This window comes from Pan paniscus, chromosome 18 (assembly GCF_029289425.2).
Source record: "Pan paniscus chromosome 18, NHGRI_mPanPan1-v2.0_pri, whole genome shotgun sequence".
In the NCBI taxonomy this organism is placed as follows: domain Eukaryota; kingdom Metazoa; phylum Chordata; class Mammalia; order Primates; family Hominidae; genus Pan; species Pan paniscus.
In genome coordinates this window covers 29,746,172-29,772,761 of record NC_073267.2, presented here as the reverse complement: position 1 = coordinate 29,772,761, position 26,590 = coordinate 29,746,172, and the positions used below count along the sequence as shown (strand labels likewise).

Genomic DNA, 26,590 nt, shown 5'->3' with positions numbered 1-26,590 from the left:
CGTGGCTGTTGTCCATTTTTTAATGGGATTATTTGGGATTTTTGTTTTTGAGTTCTTATATGTTCTGGGTATTAATCTTTTGATGGATGAATAGTTTGCAAAAATTTTCTCCCATTCTGTGGGTTGTCTCTTCACTTTGTTTTTTTATTTATTTTAGACGGAGTCTCACTCTGTGGCCCAGGTTGGAGTGCAGTGGCACAATCTCGGCTCACTGCAACCTTCGCTTCCCGGGTTCAAGCAGTTCTCCTGCCTCAGCCTCCCTAGTAGCTGGGGATTACAGGCACCCACCACCATCCCCAGCTAATTATTTGTATTTTAGTAGAGACAGGGTTTCACTATGTTGGCCAGGCTGGTCTAGAACTCCTGACTTCAAGTGATCTGCCCGCCTTGGCCTCCCAAAGTGCTGGGATTACAGGCATGAGCTACCATGCCTGGTCTACTTTGTTTATTTTTAATTTTCATTAAACAAATTTTTTTTCTGTGCAGAAGCTTTTTAGCTTGATGTAATTCTATTTATCAATTTTTGCTTTGGTTGTCTGTGTTTTTGAAGTCTTACTCAAGAAATCTTTGCCTAGACAAGTGTTATAAAGAATTTCCCCAATGTTTTCTACTAATATTTTTGTAGTTTCTTCTCTTTTCTTTTCTTTTTTTTTTTTTTTTGAGATGGAGTCTCACTCTGTCACCCAGGCTGGAGTGCAGTGGCACAATCTCAGCTCACTGCAACCTCCACCCCTTGGGTTCAAGCAATTCTTCCGCCTCCCTCCCTAGTAGCTGGGATTACAGGTATGCACTACCACGCCTGGCTAATTTTTGTATTTTTAGTAGAGACGGGGTTTCGCCATGTTGGCCAGGCTGGTCTCGAACGCCTGAGCTCGGGCAATCCTCCCGCCTCGGCCTGGGCTAGGATTACAGGTATGAGCCACAGTGCCCAGCCTGTAGTTTCTTACATATAAGTTTTTCATTAATTTTGATTTGATTTTTATATGTGGTGAAGCACAGGGGTCTAGTTTTATTCTTCACACATAGATATATCTCATTTTCCCAGCACCACTTATTGAAGACACCATCTGTTTCCCATGGTATGTTTTTTGGTGCCTCGGTGCAAAATGAGCTGGCTGTAAATGCATGGATTTATTTCTGGGTTCTCTGTTGTGTTCCACTGGGCCATGAAATCCTTCCTTTCCAATATTATAAAGTCACCATTTTCCCGTTTCCCTCCTGTCACCAGGGCAGGCAGGTTTGGGCCAAGCAGGGCAGGCAGGACCCAGAACTTGATGTGGCCAGGTGAGGCCAGAGCCTCTCTAGGCTGCTCAAGAAATCTGCGCTGAGGTCCTTGGTCTGCAGGGAGAACCAAATCCCCATCGATGACCCCACAAAACACTGTTAGGTAAACCACAGTGTGAAACAGCTTGAGAAATAGAATCTGTGTCATATCCAACATTTACTCACACTCATGATTGCGAGACTGGGATACCTAAGCAGGAGGACCCAGAAGAGCACCCTCTTCCCCTGCATGTCCAGGTCCCCTTTAGGTCACCTAGGGCATGTGGCTGGAAGCAGGGGCTTCTGGGATAGGGGCAGGCTATGGTCGGGGGCAGTGGGGGTGGTGGGCCCTGGGCAGTAGGGGTGGTGGTGTTAGTGAAAGGTCTGAGGCAGGGCAGACATCAGGAGGAATGGCATTCCAGCAGGATTCAGAGACAGGCCAGTAGGTCGGCAGACACAGGAGCAGGTGGCCTGGGACTCAGAGGAGCAGCTGGAGTTGGAGGAGAAAGGCCCTGCTTTCCTCCAGTCTTCTGTTTGGGTGCTGCATTAGCACCCCACTGCACCCCCAACCCCTGTCCCTCCCCTTCCCTCACTCCCTGAGTCTTAGAACCCATTCCTTCATCCCTAGCATGCACCTTCTTTTTTTTTTTTTTTTTTTGAAACAGAATCTCACTCTTGTTGCCCAGGCTGCAATGGAGTGGCATGATCTCAGCTCACTGCAACTCCCACCTCCCAGGTTCAAGCAATTCTCCCTGCCTCAGCCTCCCAAGTAGCTGGGATTACGGGTGCACACCACCACTCCTGGCTAATTTTTGTATTTTTAGTAGAGATGGGGTTTCGCCATGTTGGCCAGGCTGGTCTCGAACTCCTGACCTCAGGTGATCTGCCCGCCTCGGCCTCCCAAGGTGCTGGGATTACAGGCGTGAGCCACAGTACCCAGCCGCAGCATGCACCTTCTTAAGGACAGTTCCTTTCTGGATCCTTCCTAAGGTTCTGATTTCTAATCCTTCCTAACCCAGCTCACTGCCCCCCACCACCACCCTCCATCCCCCCATTCTGCCTCAGTTTCTCCTTTCCTGATTCCCACAATTTCCAGCAATCAGTCTTGGCCTCAGATTCCTGTCCTTCAGGTTCCAGTGTTCCTCGGGTCCTCTCTCTCCCGTGATCCTCTCTGATTAGGGGTGGGAGGGTGTGAGTTGGAATTAAACCCAGCCTTTATTGGAGTCCTAGGGCTGGATTCTGCATTGTGCTCCGTTGTGTCATTGCACCTTCTCATTTCCGCTCTTTCTGCCTTGCTTCATCCTCTTCATACTCTAAGCTCAGCCAGCGCATGTTGACCCCACCGGTGGAGCGCCGCTCCTTCCCACCTGCTTCTTCTCCATCTCCATCTCCACCTCTCCATCTTCTGCTCCTGGCCATTCCTGGCACGGGGACCCGAGCTCTGAGCTCTTGCCTTTTTCTGGGGCACCGTCTTCTCCTTCTCGTCACCCCGGGCAGTGCCCCTGGGCTCCTCGGCTGCTGCGGGCCTGGGCCGCCCGGGTCAGCGCGGCCCTGCTGACAGCGCAGTTCACGCCCCTGGGTGGCCGCGGCAGGTGCAGTGCGAGGGGCGCCACCTGTAGGCTCGTGTGGGCACTGCCTAGAGGTTGCTGTGGCGCCGTCTGGAGGTTGCCGTGGCGCTCGTTGGCGCCCAGCGCCCCGCCCGGGGCTTCATGGCTGTGTCGCTGCTGCCCCCTCCCAGGGCCGCAGGGCCCGGGTTCCACTTGGCGGCGTCTTCTCGCGAGTCGCTTTCGCTGCTCCGAGAAGTCGGCGGTGCAGCAACTGACGCCGCTGCTGCTCCGGTCGCCGCAGGTCGCCATATTCCTCGCGGGGGCCGGCCGGGCTCTCGACTCAGGCCGCCCACCCTGCTCCGGCCGCCGCCGCCTCTCCTTTCCCGCAGCCAGAGGAGGCGAGGGAGCGACCTCCAGGCACTGGGCGCCCGCCGCTTCCCCAGCAGCCGGCGGGGCGGGGAAGAAAGACGCCAGGAAGCGGAAGCTCCCGCCGGCCCGAGGGTCGCCCGGGGCTGTGCCCCATGGTTCCTGCCCGCGAGCAGCTGCTGGGACCCCCCCTTGCCAAGTTGCTCCCCGAAAAGCTCTAAGGTTCTCAGGCCTGCGGGGAGTGACAGTTTCCCCCTGACTGTAACGTAAGGCTGCAAACTCAAAGCCAGGAATTTTCTGCATGTTCTTAAATAGGATGTTTCAGTCAAAGCCTTGATAATATAACCAATCTTTCTGATTGTAGCCTGCTTATAAAGAGAACATATGTACATGAAAATAAGAATATTTATGAATAGTTTCCAAACTTTAGAAGGATCAAATAGGGAGGAAAAACAAACGCTTCCACCCACCTTTGTTCACAAAAGCGTGCTTTAACAAATCGGTGTAAATTCTAGATAACTTCTGAGAAAAACCTTTCTTCAATCTAGAAAACAAAACAAGGGCCGGGCGCGGCGGCTCAAGCCTGTAATCCCAGCACTTTGGGAGGCCCAGGCAGGGGGTGATCACCTGAAATCGAGAGTTGGAGACCAGCCTGGCCAACATGGTGAAACCCCGGTCTCTGCTACAAATACAAAAACTAGCTGGGCGTGGTGGCGGGCGCCTGTAATCCCAGCTACTCGGGAGGGTGAGGCAGGAGAATCGCTTGAACTGAGCGGAGATCCTGCCAATGCACTCCAGCCTGGGTGACAGAGTGAGACTCCGTCTCAAAATAAAAATAAAAATAAAGAATGAATCAACAATGTTTTAAATACGAGTTATAAAAACATTATCTTAATAGATTTTTTTGTTTTGCTTGATCTCGCTTAGCAGTTTCTTGAACCATTTTTTCCTGATTAGAAACCACCAGAAATTGGTTTTTAGTTCATTGATTTTTGTTTATTTTTATTTTTATTTCTGAGACACAGTCTCAGTCTGTCGCCCAGGCTGGAGTGCAGTGGCACAATTTTGGCTCACTGCAACCTCTGCCTCCCAGGTTCAAGCGATTCTCATGCCTCAGCCTCCCGAGTAGCTGGGATTGTGTGCCAAATCATTCACCCCTCACCACAACTGAATGAGCTAAGGATTCTCATTATATATAGTTTATGGAGAGGGAAGTGCAGACATAAAGAGGTGAATTATCTTACCCAGATCACACAGCTGATAAGTGGTGGAGGCAGAATAGAATCTAAACAGTGTGGCTCCGGAGCCCACATGCATTGATTCGACAAGTGTTTATTGAGCACCTGCCACAGACAAGGCCTTGTGTGATTAAATAGGGTTATAATTAATAATAAAAAAATGAGAAATCACTAATGCTTTTTAGACTTAACATTTTCTTTTTTTGTAGGTTTCAGGCACAGAACTGTATATCCAATAATAGTGAAATGGATCCCACTAATTATGACAGAAATGATGATACATTTAAATGACTTGGATGTTTTATAGGTATGATCTCGTGAAACCTTGAGAGAAACTGAATGACGAATGAAACTATTGTTCCTGTTTCACACAGAAGGAAACTGAGGTTAAAAGGGGTAAAGTAATTTTGCATGGCATGAAGTAGAAATTCAAAGTACAGGAATTTGAACTTGGTTCTGTCCTTTTCTGAAGCCCTTGACCACTATAGACTCAAACATCACCTTGTTTTTCCACTCATTCAACACTTTTTTTTAAATTATCTAATAGGTTGGCACTCATCATGAGCCCCTGTTCTCATTCTGCAAATGGTGAAGCTCTCTATTGTCCTGACCCCACAGTTCCTGTCCCATGAGCAGGGCCAGCTCACCAAGGAGCTGCAGCAGCACGTAAAGTCAGTGACATGCCCATGCGAGTACCTGAGGAAGGTGAGTGAGTGCAGACAGATGGGGCCTGGTGCCCTTGAGCAGTTCCCGGGTCTCAGCTGCCACACATCTCATAGCGGGTGATGCTGGGGGAAGCTTACACAGTCACAGTACTGGCTTCTTCCTCTTTTTCTTTCCATACAAGTGGCTTAGGGATGGGGTAGAGTAGTTGACTTATTTGGATGAAAACCACTATCTTCTGTCAGAAACTCAAAAGGAATCATTGCTGGCATGGTAACCTAAAGAAAAACAACCAGACAAGTGCCCAACGACACTTAAAAAGGTTATTTATTATCTTGCCAAGTTTAGGCTGGGCATGGTGACTCATGCCTGTAATCCCAGCATTTTGGGAGGCTGAGGCTGGTGGATCACCTGAGGCCAGGACTTCAAGACCAGCCTGACCAATATGGCAAAACCTCGTCCCTACTAAAAATACAAAAATTAGCCAGGCATGATGGTGTGAGCCTGTAGTCCCAGCTACTCAGGAGGCTGAGACAGGAGAATTGCTTAGATTCAGGAGGTGGAGGTTTTAGTGGGCCGAGATCACGCCATTGCACTCCAGACTGTGCGAAAGAGCGAGACTCTGTCAAAAAAAAAAAAAAAAATTATCCTGCAAAATTTGAAAAGGAAATTCAAATCAACAGCTTCTAAACTACTTTTTAACATGACTCATAATAAGAAATACATTCTATAGTACATATATATGTTCTATAATTTTGAATAAGAGAATTAACCACATCACATTTATTTTACAACATGTAATATTTTTTATTCTCCTTCATTTGTTTTGAATGCTCTGTGCAGTCTACAAAAAGTCCAATAGTAATAATTAAATTAGTCATTAAGTTGAACATTATCTTGTCTTTTAAAATGATAACCTCAAAAATGATCTTTTATTTTTGAGATTTATATAGATACACACACACACACACACACACACACACATATATATAGAGAGAGAGAGAGAGAGACAGAGTTTCACTCTGTCACCCAGGCTGGAGTGCAGTGGCACAATCTTGGCTCACTGCAACCTCCGTCTTCCGGGTTCAAGCAATTCCTCTGCCTCAGCCTCTGAGTAGCTGGGACTACAGGTGTGCACCATCATGCCCAGCTAATTTTTGTATTCTTAGTAGAGATGGGGTTTCACCATATTGGCCAGGCTCGTGTCAACTCCTGACCTCGTAATCTGCCCACCGTGGCCTCCCAAAGTGCTGGGACTATAGGTGTGAGCCACTGCACCCGGTCCAAGATAAAATTATTTTAACAATATACTATGAAGAGAAAAACACTGGCTATGAAAGAATATGCATAGTTTTACCCTGTTTAAAAATAAAGATTGAAAGAATACATATGCAAATAAGTTTACTTTTATTTTTGGTAATACTTTACTGGATTGTCTGAATATTGACAATCAGTATGCATCATGAAGCTACATGGCTAACATTGATTACTCACTGTGTGTGCCAGGCCCTGGGTTCAATGCTCTACATGCACTTATATTTCATTTAATTCTCTCTGCAACCTGAGATGGTATAGCCACCTCATTTTACAGAGTTGAAACTGAGGCTCAGAGACTGAAAGTTAAGCCTGAGGTTACAGTCAATAAGAGGCAGAGCTGGAACTGAAACCTACGTGTGTCTGACCACCAGTTCATGTTCTGACGGCAGGCTAGGCTGCATCACAGAGTGTGGGGTAGATGGTGCATGCCTGCTAGGATGGGCTAGGTATCACTGTAGGTAAGAAACAGCCCCAAACGATGGAAATGTACACCACTGAAGGCTCTTTTCCTGCCCATGCTGCACATCCTCCATGGCTCTCCTGTGCCCTGTGCCCCACATGCCCTCATCCTGCCACGAGAATAAAGGAGCAGCCTCCATATGGGAGCTGTCAGCTGCTCTAAGAGATGAAGGAGAGGGTGGCCAGTCTCAATGGCTCCCAACTCTTTTGCCTCGAGGTGACACGCTTCACTTCCACTCACATCTCTTGGGTCAAAGCAAATCCCATGTGTACATCCACTTTCAAGTGGCCCAGGAGAGAACCTGAAATACTCGGTGGACTCCATTAAGGCCGTCATATGGTGTCAGCCTGCATGGGAGACTGTGGAGGGGCAGAGGAGGAGAGTGGGGAACTGACGGGAAATGACAGGAGGACTAAGTCACCGCAGATTTGCTTTATCCTCAGCCAGGTGGAGTTTGTCCCAGAGCTGCACAAAATCATCACCAGCATGATGAAACGGAGTAGACTTCAGAAAAAGCAGTTTGGTCAGATGTAATCAGCAGTGAACTCAGAATCAACTGAGTGACATTGAGTCAGTAAATCTCTGCCTCAGTTACCCCATATGATAGTTTTGAGGATGGGAACATTGAGAGAGTTGATTTGGAAGGATATCAAGAGTAAAAATTCCAACATTTTAGTTCCTTTAAGTTAAATCCAGGCACTCTTTTTCCTGCAAGTCTCCTGTTCCTTTCAGATTGCACAGGTGAGAGTGCTCAGATTAGGGCTGGAGGTTGTAAACTATTGCTCCCACACTGACAGTGCCCCCGTGTCGTGCATGTATTCTGTGCATTTTCCTGTGCTAAACACTCTCCCACAACATCGTGGGGCCTGATTCTTCCTCTTTGTTCCAATGGCCCTGGGTGACTCCAGTGCCCATTCAATGACCAGGACACAGAGGTCTTAGAGAGATGCTCCATGAGGCCCCAGGTGCGAGCCTGTACCCTGCCGGAGCATGAGGCAAGGGACAGGGCATCGTCTGTGGGGATAGTGGGGGTAGTGGGGGTAGTGGTCAGCCAGGCTTGGTGACTCCACTTGCTCACCAGATGATCCTACACCTGCCACCTCCGATGGATCCACTGCGTCTGTGCCTGCCTGTACTGCTGATGCTCCAGTGGATAACTCAGCATCCCAGCCTAGGCCCAATGCCACTGAAGATGGACCTGCCCCCTGGGGACCCAGGAGTCCTACCACTCAGCTGTCCCCAGGAGTGCCCAGACCCTCATTCTTATCCAAGACCTAGGAGCCCTACCCCTGGCCTTCCCTCATCAGCCGTAAATGATGATTTACTGCTGTTACCATCATCACTGCCTTCAGTGACCAAGGGCCTTCCAAGGTGCCAGCTCTGGAACGAAGGATGCCCTTGGGAGGTGATGACACTCAGGTACATGGGTGCTCAACAGATTGCTTCCTCCTATCCTCAGACGGTCTTTGCATACTTGCAGCCATTGGCACTCCCATTGTATGGAAGGAAACCAGCCCAGGGTCACACAGCTGGTCAGTAGCAACATAGCTGGTCTCAAATCTAAGGTGCCTGGCCATGCCTCCATGAGGGACCGCCTGCAAGGGAGGTTGATCCTGGCTTTGGGGAGCCTTTCCTGGGCTGCACGAATAACCTCCATTGTTCAAGACCCCAAACTCTGCTCACATCTTCCTTTCCCTGTCTCTGCTTGGGCTATGATCACGGTGACTCTAGCAGCCCTTCATGGACATTATACTACTCTCTGCCATTCAGTTTTGCTCTAATCTGACTTCAACCCCCACTTACTTGGTCTCTCCTTTTACAACCAACACAACTGAAATCTAGGGCTTCTTTTTTTGTTTGTTTGTTTGTTTTTTTTTGAGACAGTATCTCATTCCATTCTGTCACCCAGGCTGGAGTGCAATGGTACGATCTCGGCTCACTGCAACCTCCGCCTCCCGGGTCCAAGGGATTGTCCTGCCTCAGCCTCCTGAGTAGCTGGGATTACAGGCGTGTGCCACCATGCCTGGTTAATTTTTGTATTTTTAGTAGAGACGGGGTTTCACCATGTTGGTCAGGCTGGTCTCGAACTCCTAACCTCGTGATCCGCCTGCCTCAGCCTCCCAAAGTGCTGGGATTACAGGCGTGAGCCACCATGCCCAGCCAAATCTAGGGCCAGAACGTGGCTGCAGCATATAAAAAGAATTGAATTCCATACTTTTGTTAACCCTGTTTTTTGTTTGTTTGTAGTTGTTGCTGTTTTTGAGACAGAGTCTCGCTCTGTCGCCTAGGCTGGAGTGCAGTGGTGCAATCTCGGCTCACTACAGACTCTGCCTCCCGGGTTCAAACTATTCTCCTGCCTCAGCCTCCCAAGTAGGTGGGACTACAGGTGCCCACCACCACACCCGGCTAATTTTTGTGTTTTATTAGAGACAGGGTTTCACCATATTGGCCAGGCTGGTCTGGAACTCCTGACCTTGTGATCCGCCCACCTCGGCCTCCCAAAGTGCTGGGATTACAGGCGTGAGCCACCACACCCAGCCCCTCTTTTGTTTTTGTTTTGCTTGCTTCTTAGGGTTGTTTTTCTATTTATGGTAAAGGCATTGGCTTTCCATTTGTAGCATCAATAGAATATTTCCTGTTTACAATAACCTTATGTCATAGTAAATGGTAAAGGGATTTAAAGCAGTGGTTTTCAGCTGCCAGAGGCCTGAGAGAGTTTGGGCATACTCTGTGTGATCGGGCAGAAGGCCTGTGGGAAGTTTAGCAGAGGACAGGGCCAGGAAAGGTGATGGACAGTGGGGGTCTGTCCTGGTCACCAGGCCCCTGGGTCCTGCCCACCTGCTTGGAGCTCCCCACCCATCACACATGATGCTGCCAAGCCCTCTGGGTATTGTGGGCAAATACCTTAGGAGAGAAGCTGATGAACTTTGTTTCTTGAAATGCACAGATTCCTTGGACATCCCTGAGAGGTCAATCATGAAAGTCAACTTGGTTTTCTCCCCCTCATTTGGGTTCAGAATTTAAAGTCCACACACACAGGCAGTAAGATGATATAGATAAGGACATCATCACTCGGTTTCGGATGTTAAAATGTCTAGGTGGGTTAGGGGTGATTTGCGATCACACAACCTTGTGGCACAAAGAGGAATTCCCAGGCCAGAGGGAGACATTTTATTGCCATGTTATGATCTTATCATTGAGTTGAAAGGCAATCTTGTTTCATTTTGGATTCTTTCTTACGTTTATGTCTTCTAAGGGCACTTTGAATTTCCAAGCAAATAATAATTTTGAATTAGCTTTTAATCATTGACTTCTAGCACAGTTATATGATCAGAAACATGCTGTGTGATTTGATTGCTCTCAAATATATTGAGATTTGCTGGAACAAAATAAGTCAGGTTAATTTTTGTAAATGTACCATGCATGCTTAAAATGAATGTATCTACATTTGTTCCTGAGATACAGGTTGATGGACGGATGGCTACATGGATGTGATGGAGATGGTTTACTATCGGGACCTTCCGCATCCTGCTGATGTTTTGTTGCTTAGGATATGAATGGCTGAGCGGAGGCTGTAAAACCTGGCACCCTGCTTGGGTATGAGGTTCTTCCTGCCATCCTGCCATCATTTGTTTTTTATGTTTTGTCGCCAAAAGTGACCTTGAGGAACCCTGGGATCTCAGGAAGGAAGGAGCGCCCAGAAGCAGGGACAGGGAGCTGGTTGGGGAGGACCAGAAATCAGGTTTGTGAAGGTTCCAGAGAGGACCTGTCCTTGCGAGGAGTGTGGGAGACTGAGATGGGGGAGGGGTCATTGGAATGATGCGGGCGCTACTTGGCGTTGTCCATTGTGAGGCACCACCGGGGTCATCAGGGATTGGTGGAGAGGGAGTATAAAGCCCCAGGGTTGCCAAGGGAGGGCCCAGACCGAAGAAGGTTTGGTGGATAGCAGAACCTTTTTGTCTCCCTCTAATTGCTCCTAAGCCTCACGCTCCCTTGCCCCGCGTGTCCTGTTGCTTCCCTGATCTTCTCCGTGACCTGTAGCTAAACCTTCCACCAGCGCTTGAGAACTTAATTTGAACCGGATCCTTTCCCAGACCCCTTTCTTCTTCTCCTCGTCCTCCTCCTCCACCTCCTCCAGGTGCCCAACAGCCCCCTTCTCCTCCTTTCCCTTCCCTTACTTCCCCCCTTCCCCTCCCCTTCCTCTCCCCCTCCCCTCCCCCTCCCCAACTCAGATCCGGCCCGGTCCCCGTCCCCTTCCCTCCCCCCTGCCCTAAGCCACCTCCACCTCTGTCCTGGCCGCCTCAGGGCGCCCTGAAAGGACCAGGACATGCGGCTGCGGCTGCGGTGGTGGCTCCTCTTTTGGCTCCTGCTGGGATTTATCAGCCATCATCCCACCCCTGTGAGTAGACGCTGGACCCGCGGGGTTTCTTCCTTTTTACTGGGCTGTGTCACGCGGCATGAAATTACACAGCTCAGGCCTGTAATCCCAGCACTTTAGGGGGCCGAGGTGGGCAGATCACTCGAGTCCAGGAGTTGAAGAGTAGCCAGGGCATCATAGCGAAACCCCATCTCTACAAAAAATTCCAAAAAAGATTAGTTGGGCTGGTGGTGCGTACCTGTTATCCCAGTTACTGGAGAGGCTGAGGTGGGAGGATCGCTTGGGCCCAGGAGCTGGACGTTGCAGTGAGCCGAGATGGCCCCGCTGCACTCTTGTCTCTAACAAACAAAATGGACCAAAACAAAGTGAAATGTCATTTGATTTGTGTCATCTGGTTTGATGACTTTTTTTTTTTTTTTTTTTTTAGACAGAGTCTCACTCTGTCGCCCAGGCTGGAGTGCAGTGGCAAGATCTCGGCTCACTGCAACCTCCGCTTCCGGGGTTCAAGCAATTGTCCTGCCTCAGCCTCCTGAGTAGCTCAGATTACAACGCCTGGCTAATTTTTGTATTTTTAGTAGAGATGGGGTTTCACCATGTTCGCCAGGATGGTCTCCATCTCTTGACCTCGTGATCTGCCTGCCTCGGCCTCCCAGTGCTGGGATTACAGGCGTGAGCCACCGCGCCTGGCCAAAATATATAACCTTAAGTGTAAGTTTACTAACTTTGGAAAGTACATACACCAGCATAAACCAACCCCCTTTCAAGATCTACATTATTTTATTTATTCATTTATTTTTTTGAGACAGTTCCTCCCTTGTTGCCCAGGCTGGAGTGCAATGGGGCAATATCAGCTCACCGCAACCTCTGCTTCCCAGGTTCGAGCGATTCTCCTGCCTCAGCCTCCCGAGTGGCTGGGATTACAGACATGTGCCACCACTCCCAGCTAATTTTGTATTTTTAGTAGAGATAGGGTTTCTCCATGTTGGTCAGGCTGGTTTTGAACTCCCGACCTCAGGTGATCCGCCCGCCTCAGCCTCCCAAAGCGTTGGGATTACAGGCGTGAACCACCGTGCCCAGCCAAGATCTACACTATTATGTCACCCCAGAAAGTGAACTCTCACTCTTCCCAGCCAGTCTCTTTCTTATCATAGGTTAGCTTGCTTATTCTGGAATTTCGCGTATACAGATGCATGCCATGCCATAGGTACTCTTTTGTGTCTGCTTTGTTCTGCTCAACACCATGTTTCTGAAATCATTACCATTGTTGTATGGTTCTCTAACTCCATCATTTCCATTTCAGACTCAGCATATGCTGAGTTCAACCTGATGAAGGGCTATCTCTGTTTAATTCACCATCTTGAAAGAAACATTTAAAATTGAGATGTTTTCAAGAATATATAGTTAAATCCTGAGGAATCGATGTAGAAATGTTATCACAAGCTGTCTGAACTTACTCAGGGGAAGTCTTCATCTTCACTCACATAAGAGTCTAATGGAATTAATATCAACAATCTTAGAGAAATCCCACACTATTCATGCCATTTTCATGATCTCCGCCTTGGTAATTTTTTTTTGAGACAGAGTCTCGCTCTGTCACCCAGGCTGAAGTGCAGTGGTGCGATCTCGGCTCACTGCAACCTCTGCCTCCCGGGTTCAAGTGATTCTTCTGCCTCAGCCTCCCAAGTAGCTGGAACTATAGGCGCGTGCCACCATGCCCTGCTAATTTTTTGTAATTTTAGTAGAGATGGGTTTCACCGTGTTAGCTAGGATGGTCTCAATCTCCTGATCTCATGGTCCACCCACCTCGGCTTCCCAAAGTGCTGGGATTGCAGGCGTGAGCCACCACGCCCGGCCCACCTTGTTAATTTTTAAGCACCAAAATTTGATACTTATTTGTGAATGAAGTAATCTCTTCATTGTATTTTTTTTTTTTTTTTACTTATGCTGAGCTTTAAATGACAAAGATTCATATAATCCAAGAGAGAAGTATTATTTAGAGGGATTCTTTTACCATGTGATATATAATAAATGCATCCAATGTTATGCATCAATTTAAAAAACAAGTAAATAACTTTAAAGAAAAGATAACTACTGGCCAGGTGCAGTGGCTCACACCTGTATTCCCAGCACTTTGGGAGGCCGAGGCAGGTGGATCATGAGGTCAGGAGTTGGAGACCAGCCTGGCCAAGATGGTGAAACCCTGTTTGTACTAAAAATACAAAAATTAGCCGAGTGCGGTGGCAGGCGCCTGTAATCCCAGTTACTCAGTAGCTGAGGCAGGAGAATCGCTTGAACCCGGGAGGCGGAGGTTGCAGTGAGCTGAGATCATGCCACTGCAATCTAGCCTGGGTGACAGAGCAAGACTTTGTCTCCAAACAAAAAGAAAAGATAATTACTTTATATATACTTAGCTTGTCTTAGCCATGAGTGACGGGCTGCATGTGGCCCAGGACAGTTTTGAATGCAGTTCAACACAAATTTGTAAACTTTCTTAAAACATTAGGAGATTTTGGCCAGGTACAGTGGCTCATGCCTGTAATCCCAGCACTTTGGGAGGCTGAGGCGGGCAGATTACCTGAGGTCAGGAGTTCGAGACCACCCTGGCCAACATGGCAAAACCCCATCTCCACAAAAAATACAAAAATTTGCTGAGTGCATTGTCAGGCACCTGTACTCCCAGCTACTCAGGAGGCTGAGGCAGGAGAATCACTTGAACCTGAGAGGCAGAGGTTGCAGTGAGCCGAGAGCACGCCACTGCACTCCAGCCTGGGTGACAGAGTGAGACCCCATCTCAAAAACAAAACACCAAAACAAAAACAAAAACAAAAACAAATGGCTGGGCACGGTGGCTCACACCTGTAATCCCAGCACTTTGGGAGGCCGAGGCAGGCAGATCGCCTGTCAGGAGTTCAAGGCCAGACTGGCCAACATGGTGAAACCTCATCTCTACTAAAAATACAAAAATTAGTCGGGCATGGTGGCAGAGACCTGTCATCTCAGCTACTCGGGAGGCTGAGGGAGGAGAATGGCTTGAGCCCAGGAGCTGGAGGTTGCAGTGAGCCGAGATTGCACCACTGCACTCCAGCCTGGGCGACTGAGTGGAGCGGAACTCTGTCTCCAAAAAAAAAAAAAAAAGAATTTTTTTTTTAGATCATCAGCTATTGTTAGTGTTAGTGTATGTTATGTGTGGCTCAAGACAACTTTGCTTCTTTTAATATAGGCAGGGAAGTCAAAAGATTGGATATCCCTGCTTTATACCAAGAAAGACAGCACCCCACATTTGCAATGCCTAAAAACACTACCAGCCATCTGAAAAACATGAGACTTGTAACTTCTGTTCTTTTTTGTAGCAGTGGAATCCCACGGTGATATCTGAGGGATGTGGTTACCTTTTGGAGGAGGTTGACGGTTTCTAAGGATGATTCTTTCTGAGTGAAATATTGTCGGTGTCATTGACTTTTTCATTATTTCAACTATTATTATTCCAGGTTATCAATACTCTGGCTGTCTATCGTCATCGTGAGACTGACTTTTGTGGAGGAGTTCGAGACCACCCTGGCCAACATGGCAAAACCCCATCTCCACAAAAATTGGATAATTTGATAATTATCATTATTGAGTTTCTGAGACCTTACACATTTACCATTCTCTTCTGCACAAATTACCTTTGTGTGAGTATACTAACTTTCTGTAGAGGTATACTTGTAATCACAAATAAGAATAAATTATATAAAACAATTCACATTTCTGGACTTCATTATGAATATGTGATTTTACCCAAACAATCAGGGAAATGATTTATTAGCATAAGAATTATGAAAATGTCTGCCATTTACATTATGAAAATTAAATAGGTCGGTGTTTGTTTAATAGAATGTCAACAGAGCTTTTGGTCAAAAATAAGTTTTTTTAACCTTTGTGCTATTTATCACAAATGGAGTATGAGGTTTCGTCACTTAAATAGGAAATTCTTTCTAAACTCTTCTGCTTTATAGTTCTATCGTATGGGTGGAAGGAAAGCTTCCAATCTCCTCTCTGAAGATTCACTGCAGAAATGAGCTGACGACAGACAGCTTAACAGGAAAAGAAAAACATAGAACAGGCATAAACATGGGAACCAGCTGAAAAATGAGACTGCTAGAAGGGCCGGATGGTTGATGCTTAAAGAGCACCCTCTTCTGAGGGGAGAGGGAGATAGATGGAGATGTAGGCCATTTAGAGGGGCAGCAAATGATTTTTAGGGGAAATGAAAGAGGCCAAGGAACAAACAATTGGCCTGAGACAAAGTTCCTCTGAGGTCATAGGGACGAGGTGACAAACTGCCGGAAGGTGAAGGGCAGAACTGCACTGCGTCTCATGATGCAGAGGAAGCCCCAGAGAATCTCTTAGAACTGCCTTCCAAGAGAATCAATGAAAAGTGTGTCTGGGCAGGGTAATTTTGAATGACATCATTCAAAGTGCATGTTCCCACTTGCAACTGGAGAGAGATCAGTATGTCAAAAGTCTGTACTTGGTAAGAATTTGGCTGCTAAGTTGTGCCATAATTTGTCTTTTGAGCCTTCTTTCCTTTGGGTAAGTTGAGCTCTACATTTTGTCTTGCCATTCATGACAGTAAAAATGTGGTTGTCTGGGGGCTGAACCTCCTTCTGAACAATGATCCAAGATAAAAGTACTAATACCACAATGCTTTTTTATATTCAAGGGAAGAGGAAGTATGTTTCAGTTTAACCACCTAGATAATTACACGTCATTTGGCACTGCCTTTCAAGATATGTAGAAAGCAGAAAATATATGAGTTATGAAGATATCTAGGCACATTTAACATTCTCTATGCCACTTAGTCCTGAACAGAGAATTTTCGGTATAAATTGGAGGAAGCTTTTTTTTTTTTTTCTTCTCACCCCCGAGACGAGTCTCCCTCTGTTGCCCAGGCTGGAGTATAATGGTGTGATCTCGGCTCACTGCAACCTCCACCTCCTGGCTTCAAGCGATTCCCCTGCCTCAGCCTCTCAAGTAGCTGGGATTACAGGTGCCCACCACCATGCCCAGCTAATTTTTGTATTTTTAGTAGAGTCGGGGTTTTACCATGTTGGCCAGGCTAGTCTCAAAACCCGACCTCAAATGATCCACACGCCTCAGCCTCCCAAAGTGCTGGGATTACAAGCGTGAGCCACCACGTGAGCCAGGGGAAGTTTTTAAATTTACCACTTTTTAACAGTTCCATTTAGGAAAGTTCAGTTGAGCTGTTGGACTTGGACAACTTCTCACCTCTCATCTTTGTCCTTGTCATCTAGTCATCTATACCATTACCTCCTAAGCAGGGACATCATGGGTGCCATGAAGCATTCATGCGTGATGGCATTTCTTTGCTTGTCATTTCTTCATGTGTTTGACATTTCTCCTAGCTCCAAACTGGGCCAGCTACCTTTCCTATGAAATCTAGCAGTAGTTGTGGGATTGACGTGGTTGCTCTTTTCATCTTTTTAGATTACCCATTGCTTCTCTCGAAATCCTAGTACATGATTTTTTTTTTGATCCTATGTGCAGAAATCAGGAAAAAACAAATTCTACAAAGAATTTGAAAGATATTATTTCAGGCCAGGTGTGGTGGCTCATGCCTGTAATCCCAGCACTTTGGGAGGCTGAGGCAGGTGGATCACTTGAGGTCAGGAGTTCAAGACCAGATGGGCCAACATGGTGAAACCCCATCTCTACTGAAAAGACAAAAATTAGCCAGGCATGGTAGCAGGCACCTGTAATCCCAGCTACTTGGGAGGCCGAGGCACAAGAATCGCTTGAATCTGGGAGGTGGAGGTTGCCGTGAGCCAAGGTAGCGCCACTGCACTTCAGCATGGTTGAGAGTGACACTCCATCTCAAGAAAAAAGTCATTTCAATGACTACCTCAGGAGATTCATAGGTATCTGACCCACATCTGAGATGGGATTTGCATTGCATTTTCGCTATGATGAGAACAAATATTTAATATCTTAGAAGATTAAAAGCATACTGTGATAATATGGAAATCTTGGTGGGAATTCAGTCATTAGTGAGAATGTTTTGCGTTAAGTTCAAACCAGCCTCAATGAAGCTGATGTGAGGGAAGGGAAAGTGAACTCTCAGTAGAGCAGGGACAGAAGGAAGAGGCTCCAGTGCAGATCAGGAAGGAGCAGGGGGTGAAATGTTACAAATTCCAGAACTCAGAGAGCTGAAGGTAATTACTTCCTTTTCAAGTTGTGAAACATGATAACCTGTGGTAAAATACTTATAAGATGATAATTACCATCTAACCGTGTTGAAGTGTACAGTTCCGTTGTGTGAAGTATATTCATGTCTTTTTTTTTTTTTTTTTTTTTTTTTTGAGATGGAGTCTCACTCTGTCACCAGGCTGGAGTGCAGTGGTGGGATCTTGGCTCACTGCAACCTCTGCCTCCTGAGTTCAAGCAGTTCTCTTGCCTCAGCCACCCGAGTAGCTGGGACTACAAGCGTGCATCACCATGCTCAGCTAATTTTTGTATTTTTAGTAATGACGGGGTTTCACCATGTTGCCCAGGATGGTCTCCATCTCTTGACCTTGTGATTCACCCGCCTCAGCCTCCCAAAGTGCTGGGATTACAGGCGTGAGCTACCGCACCTGGACTTTTTTTTTTTTTTTTTTTGAGACAGCGTTTCAATTTTGTTGCCCAGGTTGGAGTGCAATGGCACAATCTCAGCTCACCACAACCTTTTCCTGCTGGGTTCAAGTGATTCTCCTGCCTCAGCCTCCCAACTAGCTGGGATTACAGGCATGCACCACCATGCCTGGCTAATTTTGTATTTTTAGCAGAGACAGCGTTTCTCCATGTTGGTGAGGCTGGTCTCAAACTCCCGACCTCAGGTGATCCGCCTGCCTCGGCCTCCCAAAGTGCTGGGATTACAGGAGTGAGCCACCGTGCCAGCCTCATGTCATTCTTTTGTGTTTGTGTGTGTGTGTGTGTGTGTGTGTGTGTGACAGAGTCTCATTCTGTCGCTCAGGCTGGAGTGCAGTGGTGTGATCTCGGCTCACTGCAACCTCCGCCTCCCAGCTTCAAACGGTTCTCTGCCTCAGCCTCCCGAGTAGCTCGGATTACAGGCGCCCGCTGCCATGCCCGGCTAATTTTTGTATTTTTAGTAGAGACGGGGTTTCACCATCTTGGCTAGGCTGGTCTTGAACTCCTGACCCCGTGATCCACCTGCCTCGGCCTCCCAAAGTACTGGGATTATACGCATGAGCCATCGTGCCCAGCCGTCATTCTTATATTATTATTTCCTAGTTGTCTTTCCTGAAGACTATCTTCCAGTCTGAAAATGGACATGATGGATCCACAGATGTACAGCAGAGAGCCTGGAGGTCCAACCGACATAGACAGGAAGGTATGGCTCTGTTGGAGTCCCCATAGTGTGGAAATGAGTTTGCCCTGGAAAGGGAAAGAACAGCTTCTTCCCCTCAGGTTTCTCACCTTCTCCTGTCCTCACTCTCACCAAGGGCTGAGGTCCATTTGTATGCACACAAAGAAAAGAGTTTCTTCCTTTCCAGGCAATAAAATTGGCCGGAAAGACGTCATTACTCTACGGAGACATTTGAAAAGAAAAGTTAGAGCTAAAATCCATAAGATGAAGGTGACAACGAAAATCAACCATCATGACAAAATCAGTGGAAAGAGGAAGACCGCCAAAAAAGAGTAAGATGTGCCTTGACACAAATACTGTTGTATGAACCATGTGCCAATCAAAGTAGACAACTGTAAAGTCCTTGAGAATATTTTCTACAATATTGGTGGCAAATTCAGTGGGTTCAAAATTGAGTTTGTCCTTTCTGCTTTATTAGTTTAAGCTGTATAATTCCTTTCCCTTCCTACATTCTTGTTTGTCATTTTTTCGGGGGAAGAGGAGTTGCTAGTACTGGCATTGGTTTTCCTTTCTCTCTCTTTTTTTTTTTTTTTTCCTGAGATGGAGCTTTGCTGTTGTTGCCCAGGCTGTAGTGCAATGGCACAATCTCAGATCACTGCCTTTTGGGTTCAAGCAATTCTCCTGCCTCAGCCTCCCAAGTAGCTGGGATTACAGGTGCCCACCACCACGCCCAGCTAATTTTTGTATTTTTCCTAGAGATGGGGTTTCACCATGTTGTCCAGGCTGGTCTCGAACTTCTGACCTCAGGTAATCCACCTGCCTCAGCCTCCCAAAGTGCTGGGATTAGAGGCGTGAACCACCACAGCCAGCCTTTTTTTTTTTTAATTTTGAGATAGAGTCTCGCTCTGTCGCCCAGGCTGGAGTGCTATGGTGCAATCTTGGCTCACTGCAACCTCTGCTCCCAGTTTGAAGCAATTCTGCCTCAGCTTCCTGAATAGCTTGGATTACAGGTGTGTGCCACCACATTTGGCCAAATTTTTTTTTTTTTTTTTTTTTTTGAGACAGAGTCTCACTCTGTCACCCAGGCTAGAGTGCAGTGGCATGATCTTGGCTCGCTGCAACCTCCACCTCCCAGGTTCAAGCGATTCTTATCCCTCAGCCTCTTGAGTAGCTGGGACTACAGGCATATGCCACCATGCCCGGATAATTTTTGTATTTTTAGTAGAGGCGGGGTTTCACCATATTGGCCAAGCTGGTCTAGAACTCCTGATATCATGATCCGCACACCTCGGCCTCCCAATGTGCTGGGATTACAGGCATGAGCCACCATGCCCAGCCCAATTTTTGTAATTTTAGTAGAGACAGGGGTTCACCATGTTGGCCAGGCTAGTCTTGAACTCCTGACCTCAGGTGATCTGCCTACCTCAGCCTCCCAGTGTGAGCCACCACACCCAGCCTGGATTGTTGAATTCAATGCTTGGGTCACCTCCAGATTCATTTTCACAGTCTTTCATGTTTTGGTCATATTACATTGTATTTTGCTGCCATATGACTGATCTTTTTTTGTTAAATGTGAGATAGTTGTTAAAAAATATTTAGCAATGAATTGAGGCCTAGTAGCATGTTATCTTGCTGCAGAAGAGATGGGAGTCTACTTCTGGGGGATGGTCAGGGGTCCTCCATACAGGCTGCAATTGAGGTCGTCGGTGCAGGCTCAGTCCCTACAAAGGCCAGGGTATTTCCTGTCCACCTCTATTCTGATGCATGACTCTTCTGGGTCTCAACCAGAGCCAGTGGACTTCAGTATGGGTCGCTTTCATTGGCAGACCCTCAATCCACTTGTTTTCCATCTAATCCCACGCATGTGTGCAAAAGCTGCTGTGCTTCTTTGCATCTCAGTAGTTCCTTCTGGAATTCAGCAATGAAACTCAGGGAAATGGGTTCCAAATGCGAGGCTGACTTTCGTCCTGGGTTTCCTTCTTCTCCATCTTCACCTCATGTCTGTTTACTGCCATGTTAGCAATTTGATGTATTCAATCATGGGTTTTATATTCTGTTTGGTGTCCCCTATTGTTCTCATCGGAGATCAGAAGCTTCAGATGCACTTATGTCAACTCAAGAGTAGAATGCTTCCTTAGCTTCCCTCCAGAGTCAGGTTTTGTGTTTCTAGTTCCCAAGTGCACAGCAGGAGTAGTGATGTCCTCACTGGCTTCTCATTTGCATTAAACTGTGAGCTTCTGTAGCGTGGGGACAGGACCCTGCTCCCATTGCATTCTCAGCACCTCACCACACACTCCTTGTTTGAGGCCACTCCAGACAGCATGTGCTGAAGGATGCCCTGTGGTCAGAAACAAGTTCATTAACTTTCTCTTTGAAGTGTTTTCGTCCCTGTTTCCTAGCGTTCTGGGAATTTTACACATCCTTCCTATAAAACCAAGTATCAGGTGAGATCCTTAGGATCAGGACCATGAATCAAGTGGTGTGAGGGCAACACAGCAAACTTACCCTTTTTAGGCCGTTTCCTTTTTCTGCCCTCAATCTCTGTGAACTGAACCTTGTTAAAGTCAGTCAAAACCAGGGTGGATGGTTTGCCGTTGTCACGTATTTTCAGGACATAACACCCTGACTTAGGAGCCATTCCGATCATTTGTAATTCAATAGATGCGCCCAGCATTCAGATTGCCTTTTCTGTCAACCAGGATCTTTAAAGTCGATGACAAGAGTTCCAGTCCTGAATCATGGCAAAGTGCAGTAGTGAACTGCGGGGTTAATGACACCATATTCTGGAAGGATCTCTCTATGGCTGATGGTCTCAGTTCCGGCATCAGCCTCTGACTGAGAATCAGGTCTCACACAGGAGGAGTCAGATGAGGAGCAATCCTCTGCTTCCGATGGAGTTAGTTGTGATGAGTTGGTGAGGTCTGGTTTTTCACACTGAACTAAAATGATCTTTCGCTGTGTCAAGCACAAGACTGACCCCAGAGACACACATAGTGCACCTCATAGAAGCTTTTAATAGTCTTTATATTTACTAAAGAATAGGACTAACTATGGAACTATGAAGATGAGCTGGAAATGACAGGTGACTTGCCAGCAGGCAAGAGTGTGATTTTTTTTGTCCCTCAATGGGAGGTGTCCATTCTCCCTTCGGTTGTGAGAATCAGTTGGTTCATTTGTGGAAAGGTTGCAGGGGGGATCTTTGAATCACAGCCTTCAGATGCCAGAAGAGCAGAGGGAATCCCACACGGGCTGGTGGATCATGTGTGTGCATTTCTCTCCCTTCTAATCTGAGGAAACTAAGCATGAAAGAATGTGAGCATGCAGAAAAGGAGAGGTAGGTATCAGAGGCAGAGGAAAATGGGAAATTGGATATGAAAGAAATACACACCTACAAGTGAGTTCAGAAACTGAACCCCACCCTCCTGGGAAACGCCCATTGGAGTGTTGTTTTTAACCTTTGTACAATGTTTAGACCCAGTAAATGCATAAATAGAAACAAATGGTCAGAAGATATATCGTGAGAGAGAGAGAGAGTTCAAAAAACAGAAAACAAAGTACCTTAATATTTACCAGTGACCAAAAGATGTGAAGTAGCAAAACGTTTCCTGACCCCATTGCCAGCTAGACTGTGTGGAAACTCGGTTCATGCCAGCCATTCTAGGGGTGGGGTGAGTTGTTGTCATCCTTAGGAAAGTGTGTTGTTGTAGGATCAACCACATCCTTCAAAAGGACTATGCCTGTTTATAAGCCCAGCTGTTTCTGCCCTGTGAAACACGGTAAGGATATTAATACAAAGAGAATACAGCTTTATGATAAAAGATGCTCAATGAAGGATGAATTAGGGATATACTGAGAATGGGGAAGGAAACTATCATCTCAGAAGTCAGCAGGCAGTAAGCAAGAGGAGGAATCAATATAGCAACAGTTTGGATCAGACCGTACAGTTTTTTTGTTTTTGTTTTTCTGAGATGGAGTCTCGCTGTGTCACCCAGGCTGGAGTGCAATGACGTGATCTTGGCTCACTGCAACCTCCGCCTCCCAGGTTCAAGTGATTCCCCTGCCTCAGCCTCCCGAGTAACTGGGATTACAGGTGCCTGCCACCACGCCCGGCTAATCTTTTGTATTTTTAGTAGAGACGGGGTTTCACCGTATTAGCCAGGATGGTCTCAATCTCCTGACCTCGTGATCCATCCGCCTCGCCCTCCCAGAGTGCTGGGACTACAGGCGTCAGCCACCGCGACCGGCTCAGACTGTACTCTTATAGCCATCTGAAATACGTTTTCTAGGTAGAGATAGATTGTGTAAGGGTACAGTTGTGAGGATAACAGAAACATGGCAGATTATTTAAAATCATCCTGAAAGTGGTGCTTTATCTGATGAAAGTGATTGTAATCCATAGGAAAATGTTTGAACGTGCGCAAGAGTTGCGGCGGCGGGCAGAGGACTACCACAAATGCAAAGTAAGGAGCTTCCTCCCCGCAGTTGCAGGATAGTTCAGTGCTGATGCAGATGATGCCACGGCTCTTAGACTCTCTCAACATTCAATTTCTCATGTGTTGGCTTTTTCAGATCCCCCCTTCTGCAAGAAAGCCTCTTTGCAACCGGGTAGGTTTGTTTGTTTTCCTTGCTTTTGAACATAGTCTGCCAGGTCAGGACATGGATACATTTTTCTCCCTACAGCTCTGTGCTCAAGCCCTGCAGAGGGAGATGGCAGAGAGAAAGGCTGCCCACAAGCATCACAGTCCCATCCCTGTTGGTAACCGTGTTGTGCAAAAACACCTTCATCCCCACCCAGTGGGGCCCCTGATCTAATATTCAAAGTGTCAGAGGTTCCATATTTGTAATAGCAAATGGGCCCTGACTGTAAATTAGTGAAGAGTGAATGTAACTTATTACCCACAGGGACAATTCCAAATGAAGGCCTTAAATGATGCTCAGCTAAGCTGGTTCTTGTGTGGCCTCTGTACCTTCAAAAGCTGCCGAGTCCTATGATTACACGTGATGGGACTTGCACACTTGAAGTGAAACGCAGTTTTAAAACTTGCTTTGTTTAGAATTCCCACCTCATTTTTGCATGGACAAAAGTATTCTTTATGTCCTAGTGCACTTACAATTTGGTATTACCTGGGAGTGAAAAGAAATATTACAGCCATGCCTAACTGACTTCTTGAGGTAAGATTGTTCTGTCAGAAAACCCTCTCCCAGTTCCCCTGCAGCTCTTCAGGAATCCACATCTCTCCAGAGCTCTTTGTTCTCATGGGTGGCACCTCCAGAGTGAAGAAGATCCTTTGTCAAGAAGGGAAACAGAGGGGAAATGAGAGGGGCCTGCAGGCAGAGCTGGAATCAACTTCCACTCTGCCTCTTGCAAGCTGTGTGACCCTGGGCACAATTTCTCGTTCCTCTGGAAACCTCTGTTTTCTTAGATTTGGAGCAGGGTGGTCACACTGACCTTGCAGAGTTCTGAGAATCAGAGACAGAACATAAAAGGCCTGGAAAACATTCTCCAAAAGGAAGCTGCAACATGTGTGGACAATGGGCTTTTCATGCCTCTCTTACTGTCTGTTGACCTGGTGCAAGAAACATGCTCTGGTGATGGCTGTGAGGGAGGAATGAGGATAGACATAGACACTCCTGTGTCTCAAACATGCTTCTTTATTACTCTGTTATGACTCTGTCTTCCCTGGGGCAGGACCCCAGCCTGCCTACATTTGCAGACAGACACAGTGGCATGTGGAGACAACAGTGTGTCCCAGTGACTTTTCTTTACTCCCCAGCTGTCGGCAGTACTCAGTGGAAGGGTGATATTATGACACTGATACTGCTATTTTGAAATCTGGAGGATGGAAAGGTGCAAAAATCTATCACCAGCAACAGAAGGTGCAGACCGTGTTGGTGGCGGTACTTTTGCCCATCAAATGAATATGAGTGAAAACATTCCCTTCTTCGGCCCTACAGGTCAGAATGGCGGCAGCGGAGAATCGTCATTCTTCAGGATTGCCCTACTGGCCCTACCTCACAGCTGAAACTTTAAAAAACAGGATGGGCCACCAGCCACCTCCTCCAACTCAACAACATTCTATAACTAATAACCCCCTGAGCCTCAAGACACCTCCCGAATGTCTCCTTCGTCCCCTTCCACCCTCAGTGGATGATAATATCAAGGAGTGTCCTCTTGCTCCTCTTCCACCCTCTCCTCTTCCACCCTCAGTGGATGATAATCTGAAGGAGTGTCTCCTTGCTCCTCTTCCACCCTCTCCTCTTCCACCCTCAGTGGATGATAATCTGAAGGAGTGTCTCCTTGCTCCTCTTCCACCCTCTCCTCTTCCACCCTCAGTGGATGATAATCTGAAGGAGTGTCTCCTTGCTCCTCTTCCACCCTCTCCTCTTCCACCCTCAGTGGATGATAATCTGAAGGAGTGTCTCCTTGCTCCTCTTCCACCCTCTCCTCTTCCACCCTCAGTGGATGATAATCTGAAGGAGTGTCTCCTTGCTCCTCTTCCACCCTCAGTGGATGATAATCTGAAGGAGTGTCTCCTTGCTCCTCTTCCACCGTCTCCTCTTCCACCCTCAGTGGGTGATAATCTCAAGACTCCTCCCTTAGCTACTCAGGAGGCTGAGGCGGAAAAACCACCCAAACCCAAGAGGTGGAGGGTGGATGAGGTGGAACAATCACCGAAGCCCAAGAGGCGGAGGGCGGATGAGGTGGAACAATCGCCCAAGCCCAAGAGGCAGAGGGAGGCCGAGGCACAATTACCCAAACCCAAGAGTTGGAGGGTGGATGAGGTGGAACAATCACCGAAGCCCAAGAGGCGGAGGGCGGATGAGGTGGAACAATCGCCCAAGCCCAAGAGGCAGAGGGAGGCCGAGGCACAATTACCCAAACCCAAGAGGCGGAGGTTGAGTAAGCTGAGAACACGCCATTGCACTCAAGCCTGGGCAATAAGAATAAATCCGTGGGTCAAAAAAAAGAAAAAAATCAAAAAATAAAACAAAACGCACACTCCAACACTCCAAAAACAAACTAACAAAGAATAAATAAATAATATAAAAATAAAATAAATACTGCAGTCCTTATGTTATTGCTTTGTTTCAGTATCTGGTATGATTGCCTGAGGGACCTGAGGTTTTTAATTAATTGTGGGGTTTTTTTTTAATCTTTAGAAGTGGTTGGTTATGTAAAATATTATTATTATGATGATTTTTTTTTTTGAGACTGGGTTTTGCTCTGTTACCCAGGCAGGAGTGCAGTGGCTCGATCACAGCTCACTGCAGCCTCAACCTCCTGGGCTTCAAGCAATCCTCCTGCCTCAGCCTCCCAAGTAGCTGGGATCACAGATGTGTGCCACCACACCTGGCCAATGTTAAAAAATCCTTTAACTTTTTTGTAGAGATGCACTCCTGGACTCAAGCGATCCTCCTACTGGTCCCGACCACCAGCCTCTTTCTGATAAACATTTACACTGTTTATTATCTGATGCCATTTCTATCTTCTTCCTTGTCATCCAGACATCAAAGAATTAGGTTTCTTCAGGGTTTTCTTTTTCAAGTCCTCATTGTTAAAGATCACTCACATTAGGGCCAGACACCACGACTCATGCCTGTAATCCCAGCACTTTGGGAGGCCAAGGCGGGCAGAGCACTTGAGGTGGGGAGTTTGAGACCAGCCCGGCCAACTTGGTGAAACCCCACCCCTACTGAAAAACATACAAAAATTAGCTGGGCGTGATGGTGCATGCCTGTAGTCCCAGCCACTTGGGAGGCTGAGGCATGAGAATCGCTTGAACCCAGGAGGCAGAGGTTGTAGTGAGCCAAGATCACATCAGCACACTCTAGCCTGGGTGACAGAGCGAGACTCTGACTCAAAAAATAAATAAAATAAATATCACTTACATTAGATATACCCAAGGGGTGGTCTATAGAGAGTTGGAAGCAGTGGTTATTGCAACAGGGGCACGGAAGTCATCTGGCTATGCCAGGATGCCCAGGGGATAC

At 47.0% G+C, this 26,590-nt stretch overlaps 2 protein-coding genes across 4 annotated transcripts in view; both read left to right on the top strand.

Moving 5' to 3' along the window:
- EIF3CL (eukaryotic translation initiation factor 3 subunit C like) overlaps window positions 1-6,463 on the top strand; it is a 43,317-nt gene extending 36,854 nt beyond the window's left edge. The window contains exons 22-23 of the transcript XR_010110203.1: window positions 4,722-4,800; window positions 4,962-6,463. The gene's annotated coding sequence lies outside the window, so the exon portion shown is untranslated. The remainder of the gene's footprint in view (window positions 1-4,721; window positions 4,801-4,961) is intronic.
- On the top strand, window positions 4,992-26,268 carry LOC100985219 (nuclear pore complex-interacting protein family member B6-like). Of its 3 annotated transcripts, none has more exons than XM_055099558.2 (7): window positions 4,992-5,119; window positions 14,721-14,903; window positions 18,523-18,622; window positions 18,786-18,930; window positions 22,998-23,058; window positions 23,168-23,203; window positions 24,554-26,260. In XM_055099558.2, the coding sequence occupies exons 1-7, from the start codon at window positions 5,000-5,002 to the stop codon at window positions 25,583-25,585; spliced, it is 1,677 nt and encodes a 558-aa protein (XP_054955533.2). In that variant the 5' UTR covers window positions 4,992-4,999; the 3' UTR covers window positions 25,586-26,260. The 3 variants fall into 3 exon arrangements, with proteins under 3 accessions (XP_054955533.2, XP_063453481.1, XP_063453482.1); XM_063597411.1 differs by lacking the exon at window positions 4,992-5,119 and adding an exon at window positions 10,603-11,253 and having other exon boundaries at window positions 24,554-26,261; XM_063597412.1 differs by lacking the exons at window positions 4,992-5,119; window positions 14,721-14,903; window positions 18,523-18,622 and having other exon boundaries at window positions 18,737-18,930; window positions 24,554-26,268.
- The last annotated feature ends 322 nt before the right edge of the window (window positions 26,269-26,590 follow it).